Genomic DNA, 26,217 nt, shown 5'->3' with positions numbered 1-26,217 from the left:
GACATTGCCTCCAGCGACATGGCGATGTGTAGAGGTGCATACACCTGGGAACTTAATCTTCATCACTGACCGGCATCTGGCGTCTGCCCAGGCCACATGGTCTAGAGCTTGCTGCTCCTGTCGATGGTCTATCTGTCTTACTCATGCGTGACGATTGCTTGTGAGAACTCCCCGAGATCCTTTCCCAGCTATTGGAAGGGGACCTATGCACGAGAGCTGCATAATGAGCGTAACTGATGCTTGTTGTGCACGTTTCCTCCTCGTTTGTGCAGAGAATTTGGCTTTATCCTCTTCGGGCAGATATCCAAGTCTGAGCCTGCATTACATGAACAACCTCCCGTCCTGCGCAGAGACTTCAATGCTGATTTCCACTTTGCTCTCAGACTGGGCCCGGTTAACACAAGACAGAGGCGTTCGCGCTCCAGCCTCCAAAATGCCGACCGATATCTAGCTATACATTCCGAACCTTTTCCTAGAGAGAACTAGACCGACTATTTGCCGCGGCCTCGTTGTTAGCTGCTGTTCTCGTCGATCTGGCTCTGCCTCAGTAACCTCTTCTGCTGTTTCTTCTCTTTTCGCTTTTGCTTCTGTTCGCCGCGGTCGAGCCGTTCACGGTACTCTTGCTGTCTCCTCATCTCCCGGAGATGCTTCAAGGTCTGTCCGAGTGGCATGGACGTTGTATCGACCGGGGGAGGAGGTGGTGGTGTTTCGCGGGCCTCTGTCATGGTCGCGCACCACTGGTCCTTGTCTGCGGCGGGGATGGCGACTTCATGGCGGTCGACGATCTTGACGACCGTGAAGTCACGGAGTTCGGACAGCGTGGCGAGCAACGAGTCTCGCCACTCGGCGACCTCTGCTCTCCGCTTGTCGCTCAAGTCTCTGTACGTCGGGACGGGTCTCCACGGCGAAAAGTCGAGGACCAGCGCGTCCATCCGGTGGCGATACCTCATCCACGTGAAGAAGCGTTGCCACTGTTCTTCAAAGCACAGGTCCACGCTGCAGATGTCGTCGCAGGGCACGCTCCACCCGGAGTTCACGCGGACACTGACCGTGCGCAGGTTGGCAAAGTTTTGGCGGCCGACGTGCTTGGTCCACCACCGGCAGTTTTGGGCGTTGTCGAAGCGGAACGTGTATCGCCCGTAGACCAGGCGGCTGCCGACGTCGCGGAATTCCCTGCTGACCCGCATGGCGCGCAGGTCGACGTTGTCCTGCTCGACCATGTCCGCGGACCCCGTCCTGATGTACCCGGCCAATTTCCCTTGCCGGTAGAAAGGCCGGACGACGTCGCCGGGCGTTGGTTTCAGCGCGAATACGTGTCCCAAGAAGAGTTCTAGTGTTTCTCGCCTCGCTCGGATCTCTCTCCAGAACCGAAAAGCGGCCGGTTCGGGTGATTCGGTGGATTGGTGTGAAGCAGCTGTGGGTTGCCACACTCCCGCGGTCAAATCGGCGTCGGTCATGGAAGTGGAACGCGTAGAACTCGGAGGATTCTTTGCCTCTAGTCCAGGTATTAGAGAAAGAGAGAGAGAGTCTTGTTTGAATTCGTGGTGATATTTCTCCCCGTGTGAGAGAGAGAGAGATATAGGAAAATGTGGGAGCACTTACCAAGCGCCACCAGCATCGACATCCGCATTGCTTGCAGGGCCAACGCCCGGGCTTGATCGCTTTGTTTGGGACCATGACCATCCTCTCCAGTCGATGCAGGGACACAGGCAGACCTGTTTTGAAGGGCGGAACCGTTCAAGCGGTACATTCTGGGGAGTCTTCGAGTGTGGTGGTGGTGATCCGTGTGCTCTCCTGACAGACAAAGATTCACTGGAAGTAAGTGTGAGCAGCGTTATGTTGTCGTTTCGTGTAGTGTTGTCAATAATAGCTCAGCTAGCTCCGTAAACTGAAGCAGAAGTGATCTTGGGTAATGAATGCGCTGGAGGAGAAAGAGAAGAGCGCAGCAGAGCGCAGCAGAGCGCGGCGCTTTGCCAGAACAAAATAAATATATAGATGTAATGTAATGTAAATATCTATTGTCGCGGTGAATAAACTTGCCTTGGGGCGCGGTAGAAAAAGAATTGTGTGAATGCTAGAGTGACTTTGTCATTCCATTGTTCTCTGTCACGGGCGACGGCAGCGGTGAACAGCTAGCCCCTGTCCAATGTTTGCTCTCAGACTCTGAAAGTCCTGAACGCTTCTGCCACGGTCATGCCCCCCTGTACGGCGTCTTTGACCTTGTCGTCTGCGGCGATGAGCTTGGGCATCAGCGACAGGGTTTCGTCGAGCAGGTCCCGAGGGATGACCACCACGCCTTCCAGTGGATCGCAGAAGATGATGTCGCCCTAGAACCGGAGAGGTCAGGAGACACATCGAGGGGCCACGGTGGGCAATCGGGGGAGCCGTGTCCCGTCCATTTTACTTACCGGGCAGACATCGACGCCGGCTATCAACACTCGGACGTTGCGGGCATATGCTTTTGCCTCGGCGTTCGTTCCGACCGTGGACTTGCCCAGGGCGAAGATCTATTCGGTCAGTTTGGGAGGGGATCAGGGAAAAGAAAAGAACCTGTCAGACCACCGGGCAGAGAGCAAGGGCCGTTTGTTCGTTTGTTCGTCGAACATGATTGATGGTGTTGGGTTTTAACCCACCGGTAATTGAGACTCCCTCAGCTCTGCCAAATCTCTGACGCGGCCACCGACGACGCACCCGGCAACACCTCTGATCTTCATTCTTTGCGCCATGATGCCCCCCACGGCGGCGCACTTCTGGTCTGGCGGCTGATCAATAACGACGACGGTCCCAGGTTCCGTCAGGTCGACCCAGTGACTCCCCTTGGAGATGGAGTTTTCCACCGGCGGCGCCGAGTCTGGCGTCGCGCTCTTCGGCACAAGCTTCAAGGTACATGCCGGCGCAATGACCTTTGGCGGAGGAGCATCCGTGGCATCTCTGCTCGACTGCGGTAAGGCAAAGGGCACTGAGCGTTCTCGTCAACTATGGAGGGTCCCCAAGACCCCTGGTCGAGGTTGAGAAAAAGTAGTGGCACACCAATGTCGGCGAGATACCCTGCCCTCGCGACCTCTCCGGGCTGGACCTTCTGCAGCTTCAGAAGCGCATCTGATACCTTGTCTCCTGTCAGGCTGACCGTAAAAAGGTCATGGAGCATGCAAGTGTACTCACATCGCAGGGCGAGTATTCGCCGAGCTGGCGAAGCTTTTCTTGGAGATCGGTCTTTTCGGTGGTCATGATGTCGGGTTCAATAAGGACTATCTCTGGTGGGGGCAGAGAGTAATTGTGATTCTCGATATGAATCGTCGAGTACGCTCCAGCACTATCGATACATTGAGGGGAGAGAGTTGGAGAGAGGGCTGTAGTGTTTTATTTGACGGAATGGCACATGTCGGTGTCTGCCCGCTCCGAATTCGGAGTCCAAGATATCTGCTTCTCTCTGCTCTAGGAATACACTCAGCCAGATATTCTGCATTCAGTCCACATGGCTCTGAGATCTCGGCGCTGGTAAATCATAGCTCGGGCACATACATGACTCGGAGCTGCAGAAACACATTTCAAGACTGGTCAACACGCAAAGACATCTAAAGACGGGTGTTTCTATGCATTTCTCCAGAGAGCATCTTTGTGGACGAGAACTCGAGAAAGCAGGAGGTGCAGGCTTCATCATGCCGGAGATCTGCCAATGCCATACAGGAAATCAGCGGACGGGGTACAAAAAGGTCAATAGCTTGCCACGGGGCACGGCGGAAAAAGGATTGTGAGAGCAATGAGGGCCATGTGCAAGATGGTCATTTTTTGTGCATTTGTCGCTGTTTGATTTGCTTCACATTCTTTGACGTATGGCGCTGGAAGCAAGCAGCTACTTGCAAACACCTTGACTTTCGTCATGCATATCCGAGTTGATCGGTGAGCGTAATATGTACAATGCCTGTATCTAGGGCAACCCAATATGAACGATGGTCTCAGAGTCCTAAGTAATGCGAGGCTCGGCCTAGAGTAGAAGTCAGTGATATCGTGCCGTCTCCCAACTATTATTTGACGAACCTTCCATCTGCTGTTTACTGCACATAGTCGTTAGCATTCACATGGTGGGACGGGAGCAGAAAAACAGCGCACCTTCAAAGCCGACAGGGGCCACCACAGCATCTGATTGTCCTCTTATTTTCCCGGTCAACCGGTGGTCTCTTTCCATCACTGTCATAGTGAGCGATATGCACGCTGAGCTTTGTATTCTTTTCTGCACCCACTTTGCCTGTCCCACACATCTAACTGTCTCCTCGGCTGCTTGAAGTCGTTTGCGTAGTACCGGATTGAGGCGAGACCAGCACCCTAATGAGGCGGTCAGCTCGAAGAACCCTCTGTTCACGGGTGGAATGGCATTACTGTAACCCCAAACATGCCGACCATGATGGCATATGGCAGCAGAGCTTCGAAAGGTACGCCCATGGCGAAGAGCTATCTCATTGACTGCGGGATGATAGAGGAACAGTCGCCAAGGGCGAGCGAGGTAGATGCAGCTATATTCGTCTCAAGAGGTCGTAAAAGGAAGCTGTTCCAGGCGCAAGCGACTTTGTAGTTCTATTCTGGTCTTGTGACAATTGTTGCGGAAAGCTCATTCATGGGCGCAGGTCGAGTCGGACGTTCAGCTGCGCCTTGCCCAAAGGGGACATGATTCACGCTGCTTTAGAGTCGTTGTCGACGAGGATTGAATGTGGTCGGCCACCACAGCACAACTCTCCAGAGTCCAATACGAGCCTCAAGTTATGGTAACACTGTTGAAAGTGTTCATTTGACGTGTAACAGCTATCTTGAAACCCGATCAGGTTCACCGTTTAAAGTCCTTTACGCTGTTGCGCCCATCCTCACGCGTCGAACAAAGATTGAGCGACCACCAGCCCCTCCATTCACAGAACAACTGCTTGCGCCCCAGTGTGAAGTCTGATCGGGACATCAAAAATGCTGCGTCGCATGACAGTTTCCGTTGCATGAACGAAGAAAGACCCGATAGCGCCACCTGCGACAATAAACAACAGCAATACCATTCTCGCGGGATGGTCATTGCCCTGTCGAGACCGACAAACGCAGGGACAGGGATACATCATATAATTCTTGCCTACTTCCATGCCGTCTCCAACCTCCGTTGAGCCGGACCAGCCGATTAGCGCCAACCAAAGGACGCCCGACGAGCGGTCTCCGGCGCGATATCCAACAGATGGGCGATCTGAGAATGCTGGTGCTGAGAATGATGAGGCTTCGGGGGGTGAGCAAAATGGTCCAAACGAGGACTCAACAAGGAAAGCGGTCACAGAACAAGTTAACTTACATATCCCTAATTCAGAGGACAGCGCTCTAGGTGAACAGCTACAAAGATCAGCAGAAGAGAGCCTTAGCGATAATGAAGCCAAGGTCGATACCGATGCTGCCTCCACCTCCGCGCCACAAACCGACCCAAAAGAAGATGTCACTATGACTGATGCCGATGCAGAAGGCGAACCAGACGAGGACGAGGATCAAGACACCGGAGCTGACGAGGCGGGCGAACCAGATCAAGCCGCCGTAGCGAACGAGGAAAGCGACGAAGAGGAGGATGCCGACGAAGACAAAGAAGCTGATGACGGAGATGTTGAGCAAGAGCAAGACCAAGGAGATCTGAAGAGCGAAACCGCCGGAGCTGACAACGAAGAAAGCTCGGAAAGCAGCCAGGACGGAGGTGAATCTTCAGCGTCGCCGTCCGCATCAGCTTCCGCCTCTGGTTCCGTCTCTGGCTCTGAATCCAGCTCGGAGTCGGAATCTCAGTCAGGATCAGAATCCAGCGGAGAAGACAGCACGAGCGAGGCTGTCGACTCTAAACGAGACTGCGTCTTTTGTAACCAGTCTGTGGCTGTTGACGGTGGAGATGACGAGTCGCACTTAAGTTGCTCTGCCTGCGGCAATCACGCACATCGGCAATGCGCTCAAGAACGCGACTCGCTGCCTGGAGGCAAGCTATCTCAATGGCAATGTCCGCAGTGTACTGGCGAGAAACCCGCGCAATCAGAGTCACCAAAAGCTCGAAGCTCACGATCCAAGAATTCAGCGCCCCGGCTCGTTAGGGACTTGTTACCTGTGACGCGAGGCTTGCAAAAGCCGTACTCACACTCGATCTTTGCCCAACCCGTGATCGGGGACGGTGACGATGGGGGACGCGCCCTGAGGAAGAGGAAGTCGCCAACTCAGGAACCCCCTCCCGTCGAAAAGAGACGACGAAAAGCAACAGATCGAGCATTAGCAGCAGCCGCAACAAGCAAAGAGCTGGCAGAGAAGAAAGCAGCGATTGCACATTCGACGAGAAGAACAAGTCAAATGAAAATCACTAAGCCTATTGCGCGAATATTGCAGCATCGACCGTTCAACAAGCCCCCGCCTCACAAGTTCATTCTGGCTTTTCGCTTAGAACAAGCGAAAATCGAAGCGATCTTGAGCAAACCTCCTCGTCCCGGCAGGAGAAGAGAGAGACGATCTCAGCCGAAGAAGCCTCCCAAAATACCGGCACCGCCAATCTACCAGCCCCCTGTTCCCAAGTTCCCTGCTCTGCCCACACAACACCTCATTTTCCCCTCTGCCTTTACCGATCGGGAGGCCGAGCTCAACGCCAAACCATACGGCGGCATACTCTCCGAAGCAGATGCGGATACAAGCCGTTCATTGCCTCAACTCCGAGACCGTGAAATTTTCGAGATCGCAAGAAAAGAGGCGGAAGAAGAACGCCGAAGAGCATCTGCGGCGGCAGAAGCCGAGATAAATGGTGCGGCAGGGGATGCTGCAGCGGCGTCAGCCTCTACGACAAAACCCAGCAGATCCACGGTCTCTGGGCCCCCGAGCAAGATCAAATGCATTCAGTTTGGGAAACACGTTATTGACACCTTTTACGCTGCTCCCTACCCGGAAGAATATTCACACGAGACTCGATTGTTTATCTGTGAATTCTGCTTGAAATATTTACCCTCCGAGTTTGTGGCATATAGACACAAACTGAAATGTCCGGCAAAACACCCGCCTGGAGACGAGATATATCGCGATGGCACAGTGTCTGTCTGGGAGGTCGACGGGAGGAAAAAGACGGAATATTGCCAGTGCCTGTGCCTGATGGCGAAGATGTTTCTGGGATCAAAGACACTCTACTATGACGTGGAACCTTTTCTGTTCTACATCCTGACCGAATACGATGAGCTGGGATATCATTTCGTGGGATACTTCAGCAAGGAGAAGAGACCTGCAAGCCAGAACAACGTCAGCTGCATCTTGGTGATGCCCATCCATCAACGCAAGGGTTATGCCACTTTCCTGATCGACTTTTCCTACCTGCTCACCAGAATCGAGGGCAAAGAGGGATCCCCAGAAAAGCCGCTCTCGGATATGGGCCTTACAGCCTACCGTTCGTACTGGGACCTCACCATCTCACGCCATCTACTTGACCTGGGCCTCAGACCTTTCTCCACAAAGACTCTAATGGCTCGAACGGGCATGACAGCCGATGATGTGATCCATTCCCTTGAACGTCTTTATGCATTCACCAAAGATCCTGTAACAAAAACCTACGCGGTAAGGTATGACAAGAAGTTGTACCAGAGGATCGTGGACGACTATGAGGCAAAGAAACATCGTAAGTTGAAACCGGACAGTTTGATGTGGACACCCTACATCATGGGGCGGAGTGACCAGGCCACGTTAGACGGGCAGCCTCTACAAGCGCTTGCGCCCAGGGATGAAGGGGATGGAGACGAAGAAGATGAAGTAGTAAGCAGAGACGTGGATATGGACAGTGAGGTGGTGATGTCGAATGCCGGCAAGTCTGCTGCAGCTGGCGAATTGCTCGAGACAGAAGCGGATATGGAACGACTTTCCCCACGGTCAAGATCAAAGTCTACAAGAGCAGTGTCGCGGCCAGAGTCGGTTGGATTGCAGGAAGAGGATCTGGATATGAAGGACCCCTTACTTGTTGACGCACATGGTCACGTTGCGCCGGGACCCCCTCCGACAGCGGCACTCAGCGGTGGTGGTGCGCTCTCACTGGCCACTGCTCGTCCGCAGATCAAGGTTAACGGACTCGTGAATGGTGAATCTCGGAATGGAGGTGAATCCCATCCTGAAGGCGAAGCTGGAGAAAAAGAGAGCGGTGGTGACGAAGACGGTCAAGCATCGGGAGGAAAAGAAGAGTCCAATGAGGTTAAGGAGGGCAAGGAACAAGAACCCGTCCTCACAGGGTATGCGTTGGCCTTCCGTCAGCATTCGATCCCGCCCACACGCTTCCAAATCGATCCACCAATTCCACCGTCGATGCTTCGACAAAGGAGCACAAAGAAGCGAAATGCAGCTGCTGCCTTTGGGTCCGCAGGTTCTCCACAGACCAAAGGCTTCGGCAATGGGGAATCCACTGGATTAAATGCTCAAGGTTCCTTAGTTGCGGTAAGGAGCTCACCAAGAAACGCCAACAACAACAATAACGCCGGGTTGGGGTTGGTTGGGTCGACGCCTTCTATCAATGGCAACAATGTTGCCAGAACCGGCAGCGTCTCTCCAAAGGGACCTGGGACACCTGTCCGGCGGAGTGGACGGAGGAGTGGGCTTTCCACCATGACTGTACCGGCGTCAGACGTGTCGGTCACAAATGACAACCAAGACGGTGTGGCTGCAGAAGAGGACGAGGATGCAGCACAAAGGGGAAGTAAGGCAGACGAGGAAGAAGAAGACGACGACACTGATGATCGTGAGGGATCCTCTACATCAAGTGGCGATGAAGAGGAAGAGGAAGACGAGCAGGAAGCATCAATAGCAACGGACGAAGAGGAGAGCGAAGAAGAGGACGAGGTTGAGGAAGATGTAGATGATCCCAACGATGAAGATGCGGTTCTCGACGACGAAGACGACTCCGAGGACGACGATGAAGATGATGACGGAGATCCCGACGTTGAGGTAGATTCGGCCGACGACGACGAGGAGGATGACGACGAAGAGGAAGAGGAAGACGAGGATGCCGAAGCAGAGGATGATGAGTGAATGGGAGCCGATTTATTCAGCCCCTCCTCTCTTGCCTCCTCCCACGTTCCCCCCGTCGTCATTTATCCTACCGCATTCCCGAACGGCCTCATCTCTTCGCCAACTCCAACAAATCCCTCTATGCGCCTTTATTGATTGCAACTATCGATCGACACTCGACAGTCCTTGCTTGTCCACTGGACCGAGTAATTTTCAGTTTTGTTGTTTTTTTTAATCAAGAAACAAACAAACGAGATCAATCACGGTTGGGCTCAGCGGTTGGGCGGTTGGGCGGTTGGGGGCTCAGGGGCTGGGTGGCTACCCAGAGACATCGAGGCATGTAGGTGACATGGCACAATGAATTACTGGATACACGGATACCTGGACATGGATATACGGATGGGATGAACGCTGTTCTGGCTTGCTGGCTCCAAGGATATCCTGAATCGTGTTGGGGCCGACGGGTCTTCTGGCCTTTTTGGGTAGAATGAATGAATGGATGGTTGGTTGGTTGGCGCCGTATCGCAGCGTACTGTACCTGCCTATCGATACTATTGCCCACTTAAGCTATGTATCGAGTAGGGAGGGAGGCATCTACAGTACTACGTTTTATCTATATCGTATCGTATCACATTCACACTGTACGACATTGTACTATATGTACTGTACTGTGCTGCACTATACTATACTATATTGCATCGTACCTTGCTTGCTGCCTGCTGCCTGCCTGGATGTCCAGGGGATGATGTACTCGGAACGTCGTGGTGGTGTTGGTATCGATCGCATCATTTCTTGTCTCACTCGCCTTTACGTTCACCTTCACCTTCACCTTCAGCCTCAGCCTCAGCCTCGTCTTCACTGATCAACCAACCAACTAACTAACCAACCAGACACATCCTATCTAGGCATAGGCGTGATAGATGAACAAAGATAAATCCGACATGTGGAATCCGGGAAAGAGGTCAAGAACAAGAGGTACAAAGAGGTACAAAGAGCGACAGGCAAAGGGACAATTGTCTTACTAGGTACTCGATACTCGTACGCCCTGTGCGCCTCGTACCCCGTCACCACCATCTGTATCAAGCTTAGGTACATATCAATGCCATCTTACCCGTGATCCTGGAAAGAACAAGAAAAACACCTCATCCATCCATCCATCCATCCATCCATTCTGCTGAGCAGCAAAGCCAGCCAGGGGGAATACTACAAAACTCCCCGCGTCGAGTCGTCGTTGGCTTGCATCACTCTGGCACTACTGCACTTCCTTTCACGACCTCCCACATGTCCCGTGCGATGCATACCTCCCTACGCATCATACTGATCCATTTTCGACTTTCCTTGCGGCGGAGATCTATCCTTCCAGATCTTCTACCTTGCATGCCAAATATCACTCTCACACTTTGAAGGAAAGGCCCTGACTAAGTCGCAACGATTTCGAGGTTGCCGACGTAGGAGCTCCGTCTCTTCCACAGCTTCGATGTCTGCAACGCGCGGGGCCAATGCAACGCAAACCTGGCTCTCCGCCTCGCCACCCCTCATCTATCGAAGTCGAGCGAAATTGACTTGCCGCATCACACATTCTGTCGTCGGCGCTATTGAGGCTTCTTTTGAGGGGTCTGCCCTCCCATGTACTTGCGCATATCGGTGGCATCAACCGTCTGACGCAGGAGTCCCTTCACAGTTTCCCAGGCTTGCCTAAGCGCAGGTGGGACATTGGGGTTTTGGACTTGCTGATCGATTCTGGCACCCATCTGAAGGAAAGCCCCCTGCACGAACTGGCTTTGAGAGTATCTTGCCCTCAAGAATATGGCGTAGATGCCCAGCAGGATCCAAGAGCCCTTGCTAAACGTCAAGGCAGAAAAGAACAGACGGAACCAGAGGAGAATCTCCAGCAATGCAACCAACATCATGGATCCGTCATAGTATTCTTTGACAAATCGGCCGATAGAGTTTGCGAGGGGAGACTGAGGAGCCTTGGATGCACCTGGTGATGTGGGTGTGCTCGATGGAGCGGCTTTGGGCGGCTGGAAGGTGGGAATAATAATGGTGCGAGTGTAAGTCGCGACGTGGAAGACCGAGTAGACGGTGAACGGGAGCAAGGCCAAAGGCACCTGTCTCGCGAACAACCAGACCAAGCTGATCACTGCGCATTGTACATTAGACTCTTGAATGACCGAATGTTCCCAGGCACCAGACTCACGCAGGTATTGCACATTCTCATCCGAGAGCAAGAGATAGACAGTCGACCCAATCTTGGCGCCGGGCTTCACGCGAGCACGATAAGCCTTGAAAACAACGATACCGTAGGTGGCTACGGCAGAGATGAAGGCCAGGCGGTACGTGAACTGAGCCCACCTGGAGTAGTAGTTGAACGTGAGGTACGAGAGGCCATATCGAAGGACCGACAGGAGGAGGGTAAAGTGGCCGCAAAACCAGGCACTGAAGAACAACTGTTAGCACGAGTCCTCTGCCTTATTGTCCACCCTCAGACACTCCAGCTCCAAATATACTCACAACTGCAGCGTGGTAGCGACCTTTGCCAGGCGCTCACCCAGGGGAGCATCAGCAGGAGGTGGGGGTGCCATATTGTTCAGTCTTGCAAACTCAAATCCCTGCAGATAGATGGGCGGTCAAGCTCTGGTGTCGCAGTGACGGTACGTGATCTCTGTCGCACAGAGGACCGAGGTGCAGGAAGTGAGGACGGGGAGGAGGAGCTGCAGAGTGAAAAAGGGAGAAGGCGAAAGAGCCGACACCGGTGGTATGAGGTGGCTGTGAGCTGCAGAAGGGGTCGATTGACAGAGCAGGAAGCTGGAGAGGATGTAGAACTTGATGTGAACCGAGTAGTAGTAGAGGTGGCTTTACTTTGGAGCCAACTGCCTGCCTGCCTTTGTGGGCGCTTTTTGGGTTTGTGGGTTGGTGGTGGACATGATGTCAATGCCGAACCCGCACAAGCTGCACAGGCGTCACAGGCTGCCAGGCTGCGCAGGTGGCAGGCTGCGAGCGCCACACACTCAACCACAGTTACATTGCGCCAGTCACTCTCCATGGCCCACCACTACTGATGCCACCAATACCATCGACACTCCATCATCATGCCGACACTGCCAGCCTCCCTTACTATGAACCTAAATACATTGTATCTACGAGGTACAGAGCGAGCCGAACTACGAGGTATCGATACAGTGTGAGGGATACTCACTCAATGGCTGTTGGTCTATCGTCCAAAGGGTCATCCTCACCATCCACGGTGGCCTACATCAACCCCGTCGTGCTCCTCAAAGCAACGCTTTTTTTTTTTTGTGAAAGCTAGTGACAAACTACAAAAATACAGAGGGAACTCGCCGTTTGGTGATTGGAAGGAATGAAATTGAAGAAAGTCGTCCCAGCTGGCGAAGAAAACCCCCGTGACCACCCCTCCCGCTCAACTCTCTCCCTTCCCACAAACAAGACACGAAGGTGCAAAGGAAATATACATGATTGTTAAGGCAGGTCAAGGGCTCCTACTCCCCGTGCCAGCCCAACCAAATTTGAGACTCTCTGCTCATCTCGGGTCCTGGACGGTTGTGCTGAAATTCGAATCCTTGTATTAGGCACAGTCCAGGATGTTATCTCACTCCCCCATCTCATCTCTCAGCCTCTTCTCCATGGACACACCATGTCGGTGATGTTTTGATTAGAACGTTACAACAGCCCCAGTCTGTTGCTTGCTGGAGAACAATACCAAACAAGTCGTTCTCGAAAAAAGGGTGGTTCGGAAGGAATAGAGGATATCGCCGTCATCGTTTTCGTCCCTGAGATGAACTAGAAACGCTAGGAAAGGAAGCAGGAGCGGGATAAGATGGCCGAGACTTCGCTGGCGACGTCTATCGGAGCGAGAATCCCTTCCGCTTGCCTTCTTTCTCGATCGGTCGGCCTTGTTCAATTCGAGCCTTCTTCTCCTCTAGCTCTGCTCGCTGTCGCTCCAGTTGTTCTTTCATTTCTCGGTGCCGGGCGAATAATTCTTCCTCACTTTGCTGTAGTTTGCTCTCTTTCTCCTGCACCTTCTGCTGGAACACCATCTTCATCTCGGCTTCCATCTTGGCAAGCTTCTGCTCATGAAGCGTTCTCTCCTCTTCCTGTTTAACTGCAGGATTGACCTCTTTAAACACACTCGGATCTTGCGATACACCCATTTGGATCAGTTTGTCCGAGCGGTAGTTCTCGTAGAGTGCATTATTAGTGTGCTCTTTGAGTTCTTCCATGTGTGTTCGGATCAGCATTTGTCGTAACTTGACAAAGTCACAGTGTTCCTCATTGTCCACCTCGATTATACCCCAAGGATAGCGTCGGCCACGCACTTTGCGGCCTTCGGGATTGGTAACCTCGTAGTTGGCACCAACCACGGCGAAAGGTACTTTCGACATGATCTCATTGTTCTCGGCAATGGTCTCCTCGTCATCCAGTTCGTAACGTGGACCTTCGAAGATTTGGATCGAGTGATGCGCTATATCAGCAAGAATCTGCCTGGGTCAGTGTGTGGTCCTAATTTTTCAAAATATGCGCACTTACTCTTTGTTTGAACGCTGATACTTCCTCGTCTGTTAGTGTATCGGCCTTTGCGATAACCGGGATGAGGTTGACTTTGGTATGCAGGCGACGCATGACTTCGATGTCCAGAGGCTTCAGGGAGTGGCCGGTGGGTTGGATGAAGTAGACGCAGGCATGGACCCTGTTGTCCACAATGTTCATGCGATTAACCTTGTTCTCGGCCTCGAGATAGGCATCGAATCGCTGCTCAATATTCTCCACAATCGGTCTCCATGAATCATCGTTGTTGACGAAGTCTCCGAAGCCAGGAGTGTCAACCACGGTCAAACGCAGACGCACTCCGTTTTCCTCAATGTCGGCACTGATTGACTGGATAGAGACAGTCTTGGGGATGATGTCCAAGCTGGGACCTTTGCGTTCACGCGGAGGGTATAGAGAAGTATTGAACAGAGTGTTCACCAAGGTGGATTTACCCAATCCTGATTCACCTGCAAATTGTGAGCATATGAACTCGGATCACGACATGTGCATTGTACTTACCCACAACCATCACGTTGAAGTTGAAGCCTTTTCTGACGCTCTTGCGGTGCCACTGATTGGGCAAGTTTGCAAATCCAACATAGCCTGTCAACTTTCTTCTAACCACGTTACGCATATCATTTGCTGCCGCGGCCGCTGCCTTCGGATCTTTGGAGCTGACGGTCTGGGCGGTGTTAGCTCCCATGGGATTGCTCTCCTTCACAAAAGGGGACGCAGGTTTGCCATTGGGTATGTTGGGAGAGGGAGAAGACCGGACGCCATTCGCAACGGCAGCTGTATTTTCGCTCAAGTCAGTCATGTTGGCAGACCGTATGCTATCAGGAGTGTGTTGAACATCAGGGGAAGTGTCATCTCCATCTCCTCGGGGTCCACGATAGGCAGGAATGTCTTGGGTCGCGCTCGGACCAAGACTGTTCTTGATATCCATATCGACCACACTTGTATCCCCTATCGTAGCAGAGGCACGATTGACAGAAGACGTGCTTTGGGGCAGAAGGAAGATGTCGGCTGCAGGCGTGTATGTGAATATGAAGGAATTAGGACGGTGATGAATGCTCACCCATGTTTGGTCAGACGACGTGGTTTGTGCGGGCGACACAGGGCACAACTGAACAAAGAGAACTGCAAGAGGAATACCGTCAGCACGCGCCCAGGATACAAAGTCGCAACGATCGCGATTCTTGGGGGGAACTTTCGATGGAGCTGGTCACGGTGGGTTGCCTGCGCCCAGGGGAATTTGAAGGCCGTGAAGAATTCCGTGGTATAAAAAAAGATGCTGCGAAACTCACCTGGTCAATTGCAGGGGTCTACTGAAATGTCCTCAGAGGGTTCCAAGCGAGCGTAAGAAAGTTGAATCTGATGCGCAAGAATAAGAAGAAAAAAAGAAGCCAAAGGGATGGGTGCACGAAGAGGAAGAGGTAGAAACGTCGTGTGAAGTTGGACTGCAGCGAGTGTGGCCTCTCAATCAATTCCAGGTGGAAACCGTGAACCAGGGGACCAGGACAAGTGGGAAAAAAGGAGACACGACTGCCATGGCCGCTCGTTGCTGTTCGAGGCTTGAGAAACGGGGCACCAGTGGCTGCAGTGGCCGCAGTGGAGAAGCATGCCAAGCTCCGTCTTGGGGCGGCCACGGAAGGAGCCTGGCGCCGGTTTGATTGGAGATCAACAAGAACGCGGAACATTTAGCAGCCACTGGCAGCCCAGCAAGCCCAGTGCCCTACGCTGGGGAGCCCCCATTGGTGGCTAGTCGTTGCTGATTGTCCCTACCCCTGGATCTTCCCCAGCTTGGGTCTGGTGTCACCGTACAAGTACAAGTACTTACCAAGTACTTGCATGTACTCCGTATATTCCTATTGAGCCACGCGCAGCACCAGAGTTGAAAATGTGACTTTCGGTAGTGTACAGTCTATCTTCTGTCCTCTTCTCTAAAATACTTAAGGGGGGTATTCCCGGCCATCCGAGCCTGGTATAGTGGCTGTGGCACGTTATGTCTCAACGCCTGCAAATGCCAGGTATGTAATCCATCCACCAATCCATCTTCAAAGGGTCATGGCCCTGCCGAACCACAACCAGCCTATACAGAGATCTCTTCACATCACTCCCGTCCCTTCTTGAGATCGAAACTGCTCCATTTGTTTCAACAAATATTGGTACAGGACAAGCATCGTTCCACTCTGGACACTCGTCCAAACAAACCTGGGTCCAACTCCACGGAACAGGCCGGCAACACCCTCAGTTTTATATATCATGCGTAGACCTTCCACGACAGAAGAGGTGTCGAGTGTAGGAGTGGTATGCGGCACTGTTCGGGGCCCCGAATGGATCAGTCTTGTCTGCGTCGGATTTTTGGCGCCCGCTTTCTGGCTGCTTGTGGTTGGGGTTTCTCGATGTGAAGTCTGGCTGTTTTTCGCACGATTCGGGCTGATCTGAGTCTGTGTCCTGGTCTTTACAACATCAAGTGGGCAGGTTATAACACCCGCCGCACCACCCGCCGAGGCAGCAGTGAAGATCTCCAGTCCCAATCCAATATCTTGAGTTTCCATACAGCTCTGAGCAAATCTGCGCTCCTGCTCGTAAAATGCAAACTGCAGTGCCGAGAACGGTAGGTCGCGGACAATGGTGGCTTTGTATCCGGAGTATAGTGCTCCAAATCCTTCTGTCCTAGCTATTGTCCGCGCTGCATCCCACGTTGACTTGTAGTTGTATCCGGAATTGAAAAAAGGGTTGTTATATCGACCTTGCAGTTGCAATCGGGTCTTTAGCACTTCGGACGGAACGTACACGATGGACGCCGCAAGATCGGCAAGAAAACCTAGGACAACACATGAGCACGTGCGCAGCGAAACCGCTGACTGGGGGTGGGGGGCGTACCACTGGCGAGATATGATATAGACGGGTTGATACCACGATCCAGCATATGTCGCTTGCAATATTCATATGACCCAAAGAAGATAACTGTGCCTGGGAAGGAGCCCAACATAGCGGCAGTAAAGCCACCGTAGAGACCTCTTCGAACTCCCTCTTGCCGGAAGATCTTGATGTAGGAGTCGGACAATGAGGCATATTTCGGGGGGAAGTGAGGGTCTCCCTGCTGTCTCGTCTTTACAGTATCTAGAGAATGCATGAGAATATCGCCTGTCGTGCCGCCTATGCCTCCGGCAAGCATCGACTGTCAATCTGCATTAGCAAAAGCGGCCCGGCTTCAAGGGCTGGCATTGAGTGCTTGTAACATACATGGAGGTATGGGGGTCTTTTCAGCTCCAAGTCGGTCTCCTCCTCTTCCAGTCTCTCCATTGTCCGCGGCCGTTTATTCTGTCGTGCGCCGTCGAGATCAAAGTCTGGTTCCGCATAGCCATTGTGCTGGACTCCGATCGCAGGATTTCCGACGGAGCTGTCTGAGGAGAACCAATTCGAAAGACGTGAAGTTAGGCTCATGGAGGGCTCTGGAGCCCTTTTATTACACACAGTCGCAGGTGAAAAGAACGATCAGTGGGAAGCAAGTTGAGGGATCACGATGAGGAAGCGAGTTCTTCGCCGCAGCCAGATCAGCCCAAGGCCCTCATCTCTCACCAAAAACTTTAGCCCTCACAAATTCGGCCTTTGTCGGGACTTGGCGAGCCTTGGTCGGCCGATTAACCTAGAGTGCTCCGATTCGACAGCCTTGCCGAGCAAAACAGAGCGCCACCATCTCGTTGGTAATTGTTGGGATTAGGGAATAGATGTCAAGTTCCAACAATAATGCCATGAACCATGTCGCTATTTTCATGTACTGTGCTCAACCATGATACCATGGTCAGGATAGGTGGCACAAAGAAGCTCCTCCAGTTGTTTCCATCCAAAGCTGTTCTCCGTCCCTTAGCATTCTGACAAAAGGCTCTCACCGCGTTGACCAGTGTTCAATTAGTAGCATTGAAGGACAAACACAAATGTAGGCGGAACTTTTGCCAAAGAAGCAAGGGAGAATAATTTTGTACAAGCCAGTCCTGCATCCGCCTCGCTAAATCCAGCCAAACCCGACAATCACTCTCACAGCATCATCTCCAAGGGGTTCTCCACCACCTTCTTCAATTCCTTGATCCATTCAGCTCCCACGGCCCCGTCCACAACCTTGTGGTCGAAGCTGCCAGTGACAATGATTTGGTCATCCCATTCAGTGACCGTGCCTTCTTCTGTCTCGACCGGGACAGCAACCTTGCGAGTGGTGCCAACGGCGAGAATAGCGGCCTGGGGCGGGTTGATTACCGCAGTAAATCTTTCAACCGCGTGGTTCATGCCCATATTGCTGATTGTGAATGTGCCACCCTGATACTCTTCTGGCTTGAGTTTGCCATCTCGTGCTCGCTTTCCAAGGTCTTTTACAGAGTTTGAGATTGCGGAGAGACCAATGCTGTCGGCATTCTTGACGATGGGGGTCATCAAGCCAATGGGAGTGGCCACAGCGACACTCACATCCACTGTGTTGTGTTGACGAATGATGGACTGACCACCGTCTTCTCTCCAACTAGAGTTCACAGCAGGCACCTTCTTGCATGCAATCGCGCATGCTTTGATCAGGAAATCGTTGACGGACAATTTGTACTTGCCCTCAGAAGCAGCATTGAGTGCCTCTCTCAGCTTAAGCAGTTTTGTTACTGAGAGAGTTGTCGAGACAAAATAGTGAGGGTTTTGGTTCATGGACTCGCGGAGTCGTGTAGCAATGGTCTTGCGCATCGAGCTTGCAGGAATGTCCTCGTAAGATGGGCCAGCCGCAGCGGAAGGTCCAGTGCCTGCGGCAGGTTTATATTTCTCAATGTCGGCAAGGGTGATCCGTCCTCCAGGACCAGTGCCTTTGACGGACTTGATAGGAACACCCTTTTCCAGAGCCAGCTTTTTGACAGCAGGGCTGATGACTGGCTCCCTGTCCAGCACGGACTGGAGCTTCTCGCCTGTGGTGTCAGCTTCGACAGCTTCGGGCTTAGACTCTTTAGTTCCGGCAGGAGGTGCTGTACCAGAACCCGAGTCTGGCTTCTCCGTGGCTTCAGACGTCTCTTCTGCTGGCTTCTCCTGCGGAGGTGCCTTGTCGCCGCCGGCGTCTTCGAGAGTGAAGGATTCGAATGCCGAGACGTCTGTTCCTTCCTCGACCATCACCGCAATCGGCTGTTCTTGTGTCAGTACGTCTGCACCAGAGTTGTGATTACAGTTGCCTTACGTTTCCGACTGCGACGTCCTTTTCGCCCGTCTCCTTGAGAATCTTGGCAAGTACACCTTCCTCTTGAAACTCGAAATCCATTTGAGCTTTGTCTGTTTCAATCTCGACAAGGACATCTCCGGGAGCCAACGTGTCCCCAACCTTTTTCTGCCATGCGCCAATGTTGCCGGCGGACATGGTGGGCGAGAGTGCGGGCATACTGATCACAGTATGAGGGGGAAATGCTATCGGGCAGTGTCAGTCATATTCACGCTACGCAAGGGAAATCGTAGGATCGAGGCGCACATTTCGAGGCATAGTAGCGGCTTAACACGGACAGACAGGGGAACGGTTGGGCTCTGTACACGTGGGTTAATGAATGTGTGCGTTTCTTCAGGGTGCATCCTGTACCCTGCTGATTTCTGTAGTCTTTGCAAGGCACTCTTGCTAACTCTTGAGCTCGCGGAGGATTGAAGCAGGATGCGTGACCCTGAGCGGGCCAACAGCGTTGAGGTCGCCATTGGGAAGCACCAGCGGCGGCGGAAAGGAGGAATTCGGGCCGCAGTCTGGGAGGGCTCAATGAGGACAAAGGAGCGACGAGGAAGAGAAAAGAGATAGAAGAGAACCCTGACAGATGACGGTCCTTTCGGCGATGAAGGTTGCAAGATATAAAGGATCGTTGGAGTGTTGGTGGCAGCTAAGAAAATGGGTTGAGCAACAAAGTCCCAACTCCACTCCGGTTTCCGAAATGGCAGGGAGAGACCAGGCGGGTGACAGCTTTTTTGGGGGGCCGCTCCCTAGGCTAGTCAGACCCAACGATTGGAGCTCCGGAGGGCAAAAGCTCCAGCTGGTGCAGCTTGACTTCAATCCGCCCGTTGCAACCACGTAAGCAGCGCCATTGGTCTCTATACCTAAACGCAGAACACCCTGTCCCCAAGGGAGGACCTGGATGGTTAACGCTACTTGGCTACCTACACCCTGACTCTCCGCAACATTTGACAGATGTGAGCAGGCACTGATTATTCCTGGCAACACCGCAACGAACATTGGTATAGATCGAACCCGCAACCATCATTCCTTAGTTTCTTGCGTCGACCCTACAACTGCAATGTGTCCAACATTCCCTCCCGATTTCAGGTGATCCATAATCCTCCGTCTGCTCCATAATCCTCCTTTCCGCGCCCGGCCAAATGTCTGGCATCGAGAGTGAGCCACCTCAAGTCGACGCTCACCCGGACCACGACTTACAATCAGAGCCTCTCTCGGAAGACGAGGCCGAAGCCACTGTGCCCACACATGAGGTGGCTTCCACCGACGAGATCGACCCGAATGAGCCATCAAGTCATGGGGTAACAATAACCGTCGAGGATGCGGATGCGGAAGATGGATCACCAGAGGGGAGCAGCGAGGCCGTCTCTGAAGACGATGCCTCGGTGGTCAAAGAGTCGCAACAGGACTCTGAAAACGGTGCCGAAACTGGGGAAGAGTTGGGACAGGCTCCCCGAACAGATGGTGTCGAGGATGCGCCTTTGGATGCTGGATACGACGGTTTGAGAAGACCAGAGGAGCGTCCGGGCCAACACCAAGATGAACCAGACCCCAGAGGAGCCCCCGAAGCAGTTTCGACGGAGAGCCACGCAGATGTAGTGGAGCGACGACATACAACGGCAGCAGCACGTCCACCTCAGGTCAACTCCTCTGTCTTCGTAGTCAGTGCTCTTGAAACGATCGGCGCAGCCAAGGAAGTCCGCAGGAATAAGGAATTTGCAGATGCTGTTCAGGCCGCTTTGTCAAACATCAAGAGCACGGAACAGGCAGTCAATCCAGAGATCATATTCCGCCCGTTACAGATGGCAACCAAATCGTTTACGATCCCTCTGCAGGTGACGGCGTTGGATTGCATTGGAAAACTGATCAGCTATTCATATTTTGCATTTCCAGCTGTTGCAACCAGCCAAGCAGGGTCTCCGGACACTCCTCCTCTCATTGAAAGAGCGATTGAGGCGATCTGTGACTGCTTTGAAAACGAGGCTACTGCGGTGGAAATTCAGCAACAGATTATCAAGTCATTGCTCGCAGCTGTTCTTGACGACAAGATCGTCGTGCACGGCGCAGGTCTCTTGAAAGCCGTCCGCCAAATCTACAACATTTTTATATATTCTAAATCCAGCCAAAATCAACAGGTTGCCCAGGGATCTCTGCTTCAGATGATTGCCACTGTTTTTGAAAGAGTTAGAGTTCGACTGGACTTGAAGGAGGCACGACTAAGGGAGAGCAACGAAGCGAAGACGGACGAAGCATTGTCTGCAGAGACATCCATGCTGGGCCACGGCGGTGTGAACGGCATGAACGGACAGGTGGACACTCCAGACCATGAGACTCCTCCGCAACTTGCAGAAGGATTGTCCCCTGGCCAGGAGAAACTGACCCTGCAAAGCTTCGAGAACCACAAGAACCTCGACGATGCAATTGTCGCTGACAGCGCTCCAACAACCGTCACGCGTGTCAGACGAGAGCGCAAAAACACACGCACGAGTTCCGCTCCGGTATCTCGATCCAGCTTGCAGGAAGAGCGCGACGAGACGGAGCTATCTCCCGAGGATGAAGACGACGTCTACATCAAAGATGCCTTCTTGGTGTTTCGTTCGCTATGCAAACTCAGTCAGAAAGTCTTGACCTACGATCAGCAGCAGGATCTGCGGAGTCAAAACATGCGCTCGAAGCTCTTATCCTTACATTTGATTTATCATGTCATCAACAACTACACCACAGTCTTTACATCTTCGTTCTCGAATATTAAGAGTGGCAACAACGCGGAGCCCACGCCATTCTTGCAAGTGGCCAAACCTCACTTGTGTCTCAGTCTTTCCCGGAACGCAGCGAGCTCAGTTCCGCGGGTTTACGAGGTATGCTGCGAAATATTTTGGCTTTCGCTGAAGCACATGCGTGTGCTGCTGAAAAAGGAACTTGAGGTTTTCCTAAAAGAGGTCTATCTTGCGGTATTGGAACGACGAAATGCGCCACTTTTCCAGAAGCAAATGTTCATGGACGTTTTGGAAAGGCTCTCGGGCGATCCTCGTGCTCTTGTTGAGATCTACCTTAATTACGACTGCGACCGGACGGCCCTGGACAATATGTACCAAGAAATCATTGAACATCTATCCCGGATCTGCAGCACACCCGTTGTAGTCACTGCTGTCCAACAACACCAATACCAAGAACAGCAAACAAAACCAGCAACGCCGGTCTCTGAATGGCATTCACGGGGCGCATTACTTCCCGGGCTATCGACAGCAAGCTTAAGTCATCACCCGCCTCCTCCGCCGACAATACCGGTTGAGTATGCTCTGAAGCAGCAATCATTGCGTTGCCTAGTTGAAATTCTTCACTCGCTCGATAATTGGTCGAGTCAAGGGAGCCCGGAACAGATGAATGGATCTAGATATCCAGCGTCAAGGGGCTCATACGAAGACTCTAGGGAGTCATTGGACTACAGCGAAAAGCCACCTCCGTCGCCTCGCGCTCCAGGCTTAGGTAGCGATTCAGGGATCACCACACCGGTGGTAGAGGATGACCCAACCGAAGTCGAGAAAGTGAGAATGCGAAAGTTCGCTCTCAACGAGGCCATCCGACAATTCAACTTTAAGCCGAAACGAGGAATCAAAGCGCTCTTGGCCGAAGGATTTATCCGCAGCGACAGCCCTCAGGATATTGCCAAATTCTTGTATGCAAATGACAGACTAGACAAAGCAATGCTAGGAGAGTACCTCGGCGAAGGCGATGAGAAGAACGTTGCCATCATGCATGCTTTCGTGGACATGATGGACTTCAGCAAGAGGCGGTTTGTCGATGCCCTCCGGCAGTTCCTACAAAGTTTCCGCCTGCCTGGAGAAGCACAAAAGATCGATCGCTTCATGCTGAAGTTCGCTGAACGTTACCTCAGTGGTAATCCGAATGCATTTGCAAATGCTGACACTGCTTATGTCCTAGCATATTCGGTCATCATGTTAAACACAGATCAACACAGTGCAAAGGTGAAAGGGGCTAGAATGACTGTGGACGACTTCATCAAGAATAACCGGGGAATCAACGACGGTCAGGATCTTCCCGGAGAATATCTGAGTGGCATCTTCGAAGAAATTTCCAACAATGAAATCGTCCTGGATTCTGAGCGAGTACACGCTGCCGAGTTGGGGATTGCTGCTGCTACAAGTACGGGTTTTGCCTCAAGGGCAGGTCAAGCGCTGGCCAATGTCGGCAGAGACCTGCAAAAAGAAAAATACACCCAGGCGTCCGAGGAAATGGCGAACAAGACGGAACAGTTATATCGGAGCCTCATCAGGGCGCAGAAGCGTTCCGCAGTCCGGGAGGCGCTGTCAAGATTTATTCCAGCGACCTCGATCAAGCATGTGGGCCCCATGTTCAACGTGACGTGGATGTCATTTCTCTCAGCCTTTTCCAGTCAGATGCAGGATGCGCAGAACCTAGATCTGATCAGGCAGTGCCTAGACGGATTGAGGTTGGCTATCAGAATCGCCTGCAGGTTTGACTTGGAGACGCCCAGAGTCGCATTTGTCACGGCGCTGGCCAAATTCACCAACCTGGGTAATCTCAAGGAAATGATGGCCAAGAACTTGGAGGCGTTGAAGGTTCTCATTGAGGTTGCCTTGACAGAGGGTGATCTCTTGAAATCCTCCTGGCGGGAGGTTTTGACGTGCATCAGCCAACTCGACAGACTACAGCTCCTTTCCACCGGGATCGATGAAGGGGTCATCCCGGATGTTACACGGGCCAACATTTCCACACCTTCAGGTTCTTCGAGGGACGGAACCAGAAGTCGCCGATCCATGCAAGCCGTCAAACGACCGCGCCCGAGATCTGCGCATAGTTTCCGGCCAGAAGTTGCGGATGAAACCAAGTCTACAGACATGGTACGAGGGGTCGACCGGATATTCACCAACACTGCCAAGCTATCATCTGAGGCGATTGTCGACTTCGTCCAGGCATTAAGCGACGTCAGTTGGCAAGAGATCCAGTCTTCTGGAAATAGCGAGGCTCCGCGGATGTATAGTCTCCAAAAGCTTGTGGAAATCAGCTATTACAATATGACCAGAGTCAGGATAGAATGGACCAGGATCTGGGAGGTGCTCGGGGAGCACTTCAACCAAGTTGGCTGCCACAACAATACCGCTGTGGTCTTCTTCGCCCTGGATTCTCTCCGCCAGCTCTCAATGAGGTTCATGGAAATCGAGGAGCTGCCCGGGTTCAAATTCCAAAAAGACTTCTTGAAGCCATTTGAGCATGTGATGGCGAACAGCACCGTTGTCACGGTCAAGGACATGGTCTTGAGGTGTTTGATCCAGATGATCCAAGCGCGGGGGGACAACATCAGGTCGGGGTGGAAGACCATGTTCGGCGTCTTCTCAGTTGCTGCCAGAGAACAGTATGAGGCTATTGTCAACATCGCTTTCGACTACACCAATCAGATCTACAATACCCGGTTCGGCGTGGTCATCTCGCAAGGCTCGTTTCCCGATCTGGTCGTTTGTCTGACTGAGTTCTCCAAGAACCTCAAGTTCCAGAAGAAATCCCTGCAGGCGATCGAACTGCTCAAGTCCACGGTACCAAAGATGCTGAAAACGCCGGAATGTCCGCTTTCCAGACGTCACGGCAAGATCCCTGAGTACGAGGGGTCGGGCGTGGTAGCAGGCGTCAAGCAGCCTACCTCACAGACCGAGGAGGAACAGTTCTGGTACCCGGTCCTGATCGCATACCAGGATGTTCTGATGACGGGTGAGGATCTTGAAGTACGGTCCAGAGCTCTCACCTATCTGTTTGAAACGCTGATCAGATATGGCGGTGATTTTCCTACCGACTTCTGGGATGTCCTTTGGCGCCAATTACTCTACCCGATCTTTGTCGTCTTGCAAAGCAAGTCAGAGATGTCAAAGGCCCCCAACCACGAGGAACTGTCGGTATGGCTGTCGACGACAATGATCCAAGCTCTTCGAAACATGATCACCCTCTTCACACATTATTTTGACTCACTAGAACACATGCTTGACCGCTTTCTGGATCTTCTCACATTGTGCATATGTCAAGAAAATGACACCATTGCTCGAATAGGAAGCAACTGTCTCCAGCAACTGATTCTCCAGAACGTCACGAAATTCTCTCCCGAGCATTGGTCACGAATTGTGACTGCATTTGTAGAGCTCTTCAACCGGACGACAGCTTATGAACTGTTCTCGGCCGCAGCAACGATGTCTGATGCTCGACCTTCTCCCGGCCACGATGGATCCGAAGGTCTATCTATTTCTGGAACCACGATTGTCGAAACTCCCACGACAAATGGAGCACCCGTATCCTTTCACGGTGCAACTCCCTCCTTGGAATCGCAAGTAAGCTCGGCAGCCCATATTTCTGAAATTCCCCCAGCCCAGAGCACTCAGGAGCTGGAGGATTATCGCCCACATTCAGATATGCAAGCACCTGCACCAGTGGTGACGGCTGCCCGCCGACGGTTCTTCAACAAGATCATCACCAACTGCGTCCTCCAGCTGCTAATGATCGAGACCGTCGCCGAGCTCTTCTCTAACGACTCGGTCTATGCCCAAATCCCCTCGTCGGAGCTCCTGCGCCTGATGGCGCTCTTGAAGAAGTCGTATCAATTCGCCAAGAAGTTCAATGGTGACAAAGATCTCCGCATGGCTCTTTGGAGACAAGGGTTCATGCGACAACCACCAAACTTGTTGAAGCAAGAATCCGGATCGGCGAATACATATGTTAGTATCCTCCTCAGGATGTATCATGACGAAGGGGAAGAGCGGAGGTCAAGTCGTGATCAAACCGAAGGTGCCCTGATACCGTAAGTTATTGTGTTCTCCTGAGAGTTTCGATCTGTTACTAATTTCATGGTGACTTCAAGATTGTGCGCCGACATTATCCGCTCCTTCATTCTCCTGGACGAGGAAACCCAACAACGAAACATCGTCGCATGGAGGCCCGTCGTTATTGATGTCCTGGAGGGGTACACGAACTTCCCCAAGGACAGCTTTGAGAAGCACCTCGACACATTCTACCCCCTTGCGGTGGGCTTGTTGGAAAAAGAAATCGGCTCCGAGCTGCGCAACGCACTCTGGGGCATGTTCCGCCGCGTGGGAGAGGTCAAGTTTAACATGCCTGAACTGGTTCTTATGAGGGGAAGGGACGGCAGCGTCAGTTCGACGCGAAATGGCAGTATTGGCGCTGCACCCACCAGTCCAAGTCAGTTGAGCCGGGGCTTGGAGCTCTCACAGAGTGGTGGGAGGAGGGGAAGTCGAACAAGCAGAACGGGGCCTGTATAAAAGACGGGAGAAGTAGGGACAAGGGGGACTAGGGCGAGGAGGATCAGGCAGATCATTTATGCCTCTACGCTTTTTTGACAAGATGGCGGTTTACTTGGTGGGAGGTTTTCAGAGATGTGTCCATTGCTA

The 26,217-nt window shown here is 52.6% G+C and overlaps 8 protein-coding genes across 8 annotated transcripts; 2 read left to right on the top strand and 6 right to left on the bottom strand.

Annotated features, from left to right (window-relative positions):
* Positions 1-512: 512 nt before the first annotated feature.
* Positions 513-1,750, bottom strand: AYO20_09002 (hypothetical protein; the record flags this gene model as incomplete). Its single annotated transcript, XM_022647274.1, has 2 exons — positions 513-1,495; positions 1,603-1,750. 2 exons carry the CDS (start codon positions 1,748-1,750, stop codon positions 513-515), a joined length of 1,131 nt encoding a protein of 376 aa, XP_022496737.1.
* Positions 1,751-2,156: 406 nt separating this feature from the next.
* AYO20_09001 (hypothetical protein) lies at positions 2,157-3,228 on the bottom strand (the record flags this gene model as incomplete). The annotated part of the gene is made up of 5 exons (XM_022647273.1): positions 2,157-2,327; positions 2,409-2,507; positions 2,634-2,959; positions 3,031-3,106; positions 3,163-3,228. 5 exons carry the CDS (start codon positions 3,226-3,228, stop codon positions 2,157-2,159), a joined length of 738 nt encoding a protein of 245 aa, XP_022496736.1.
* Positions 3,229-5,115: 1,887 nt separating this feature from the next.
* Positions 5,116-9,030, top strand: AYO20_09000 (hypothetical protein; the record flags this gene model as incomplete). The annotated part of the gene is made up of 1 exon (XM_022647272.1): positions 5,116-9,030. The coding sequence occupies one exon, from the start codon at positions 5,116-5,118 to the stop codon at positions 9,028-9,030; it is 3,915 nt and encodes a 1,304-aa protein (XP_022496735.1).
* Positions 9,031-10,601: 1,571 nt separating this feature from the next.
* AYO20_08999 (hypothetical protein) lies at positions 10,602-11,594 on the bottom strand (the record flags this gene model as incomplete). The annotated part of the gene is made up of 3 exons (XM_022647271.1): positions 10,602-11,152; positions 11,210-11,448; positions 11,524-11,594. 3 exons carry the CDS (start codon positions 11,592-11,594, stop codon positions 10,602-10,604), a joined length of 861 nt encoding a protein of 286 aa, XP_022496734.1.
* A 1,278-nt stretch (positions 11,595-12,872) lies between these two features.
* On the bottom strand, positions 12,873-14,503 carry AYO20_08998 (hypothetical protein; the record flags this gene model as incomplete). The annotated part of the gene is made up of 3 exons (XM_022647270.1): positions 12,873-13,508; positions 13,558-14,024; positions 14,077-14,503. The coding sequence occupies 3 exons, from the start codon at positions 14,501-14,503 to the stop codon at positions 12,873-12,875; spliced, it is 1,530 nt and encodes a 509-aa protein (XP_022496733.1).
* A 1,162-nt stretch (positions 14,504-15,665) lies between these two features.
* Positions 15,666-17,010, bottom strand: AYO20_08997 (hypothetical protein; the record flags this gene model as incomplete). The annotated part of the gene is made up of 3 exons (XM_022647269.1): positions 15,666-16,387; positions 16,447-16,744; positions 16,810-17,010. 3 exons carry the CDS (start codon positions 17,008-17,010, stop codon positions 15,666-15,668), a joined length of 1,221 nt encoding a protein of 406 aa, XP_022496732.1.
* Positions 17,011-17,601: 591 nt separating this feature from the next.
* On the bottom strand, positions 17,602-18,940 carry AYO20_08996 (hypothetical protein; the record flags this gene model as incomplete). The annotated part of the gene is made up of 2 exons (XM_022647268.1): positions 17,602-18,711; positions 18,764-18,940. The coding sequence occupies 2 exons, from the start codon at positions 18,938-18,940 to the stop codon at positions 17,602-17,604; spliced, it is 1,287 nt and encodes a 428-aa protein (XP_022496731.1).
* Positions 18,941-19,932: 992 nt separating this feature from the next.
* Positions 19,933-26,088, top strand: AYO20_08995 (hypothetical protein; the record flags this gene model as incomplete). The annotated part of the gene is made up of 2 exons (XM_022647267.1): positions 19,933-25,610; positions 25,671-26,088. The coding sequence occupies 2 exons, from the start codon at positions 19,933-19,935 to the stop codon at positions 26,086-26,088; spliced, it is 6,096 nt and encodes a 2,031-aa protein (XP_022496730.1).
* Positions 26,089-26,217: the final 129 nt, after the last annotated feature.

This window comes from Fonsecaea nubica (genome assembly GCF_001646965.1).
Source record: "Fonsecaea nubica strain CBS 269.64 chromosome Unknown Scaff78, whole genome shotgun sequence".
Lineage (NCBI taxonomy): Eukaryota > Fungi > Ascomycota > Eurotiomycetes > Chaetothyriales > Herpotrichiellaceae > Fonsecaea > Fonsecaea nubica.
Note: the sequence above shows the minus strand (reverse complement) of the source record. Positions and strands in the feature narration are given on the sequence as shown.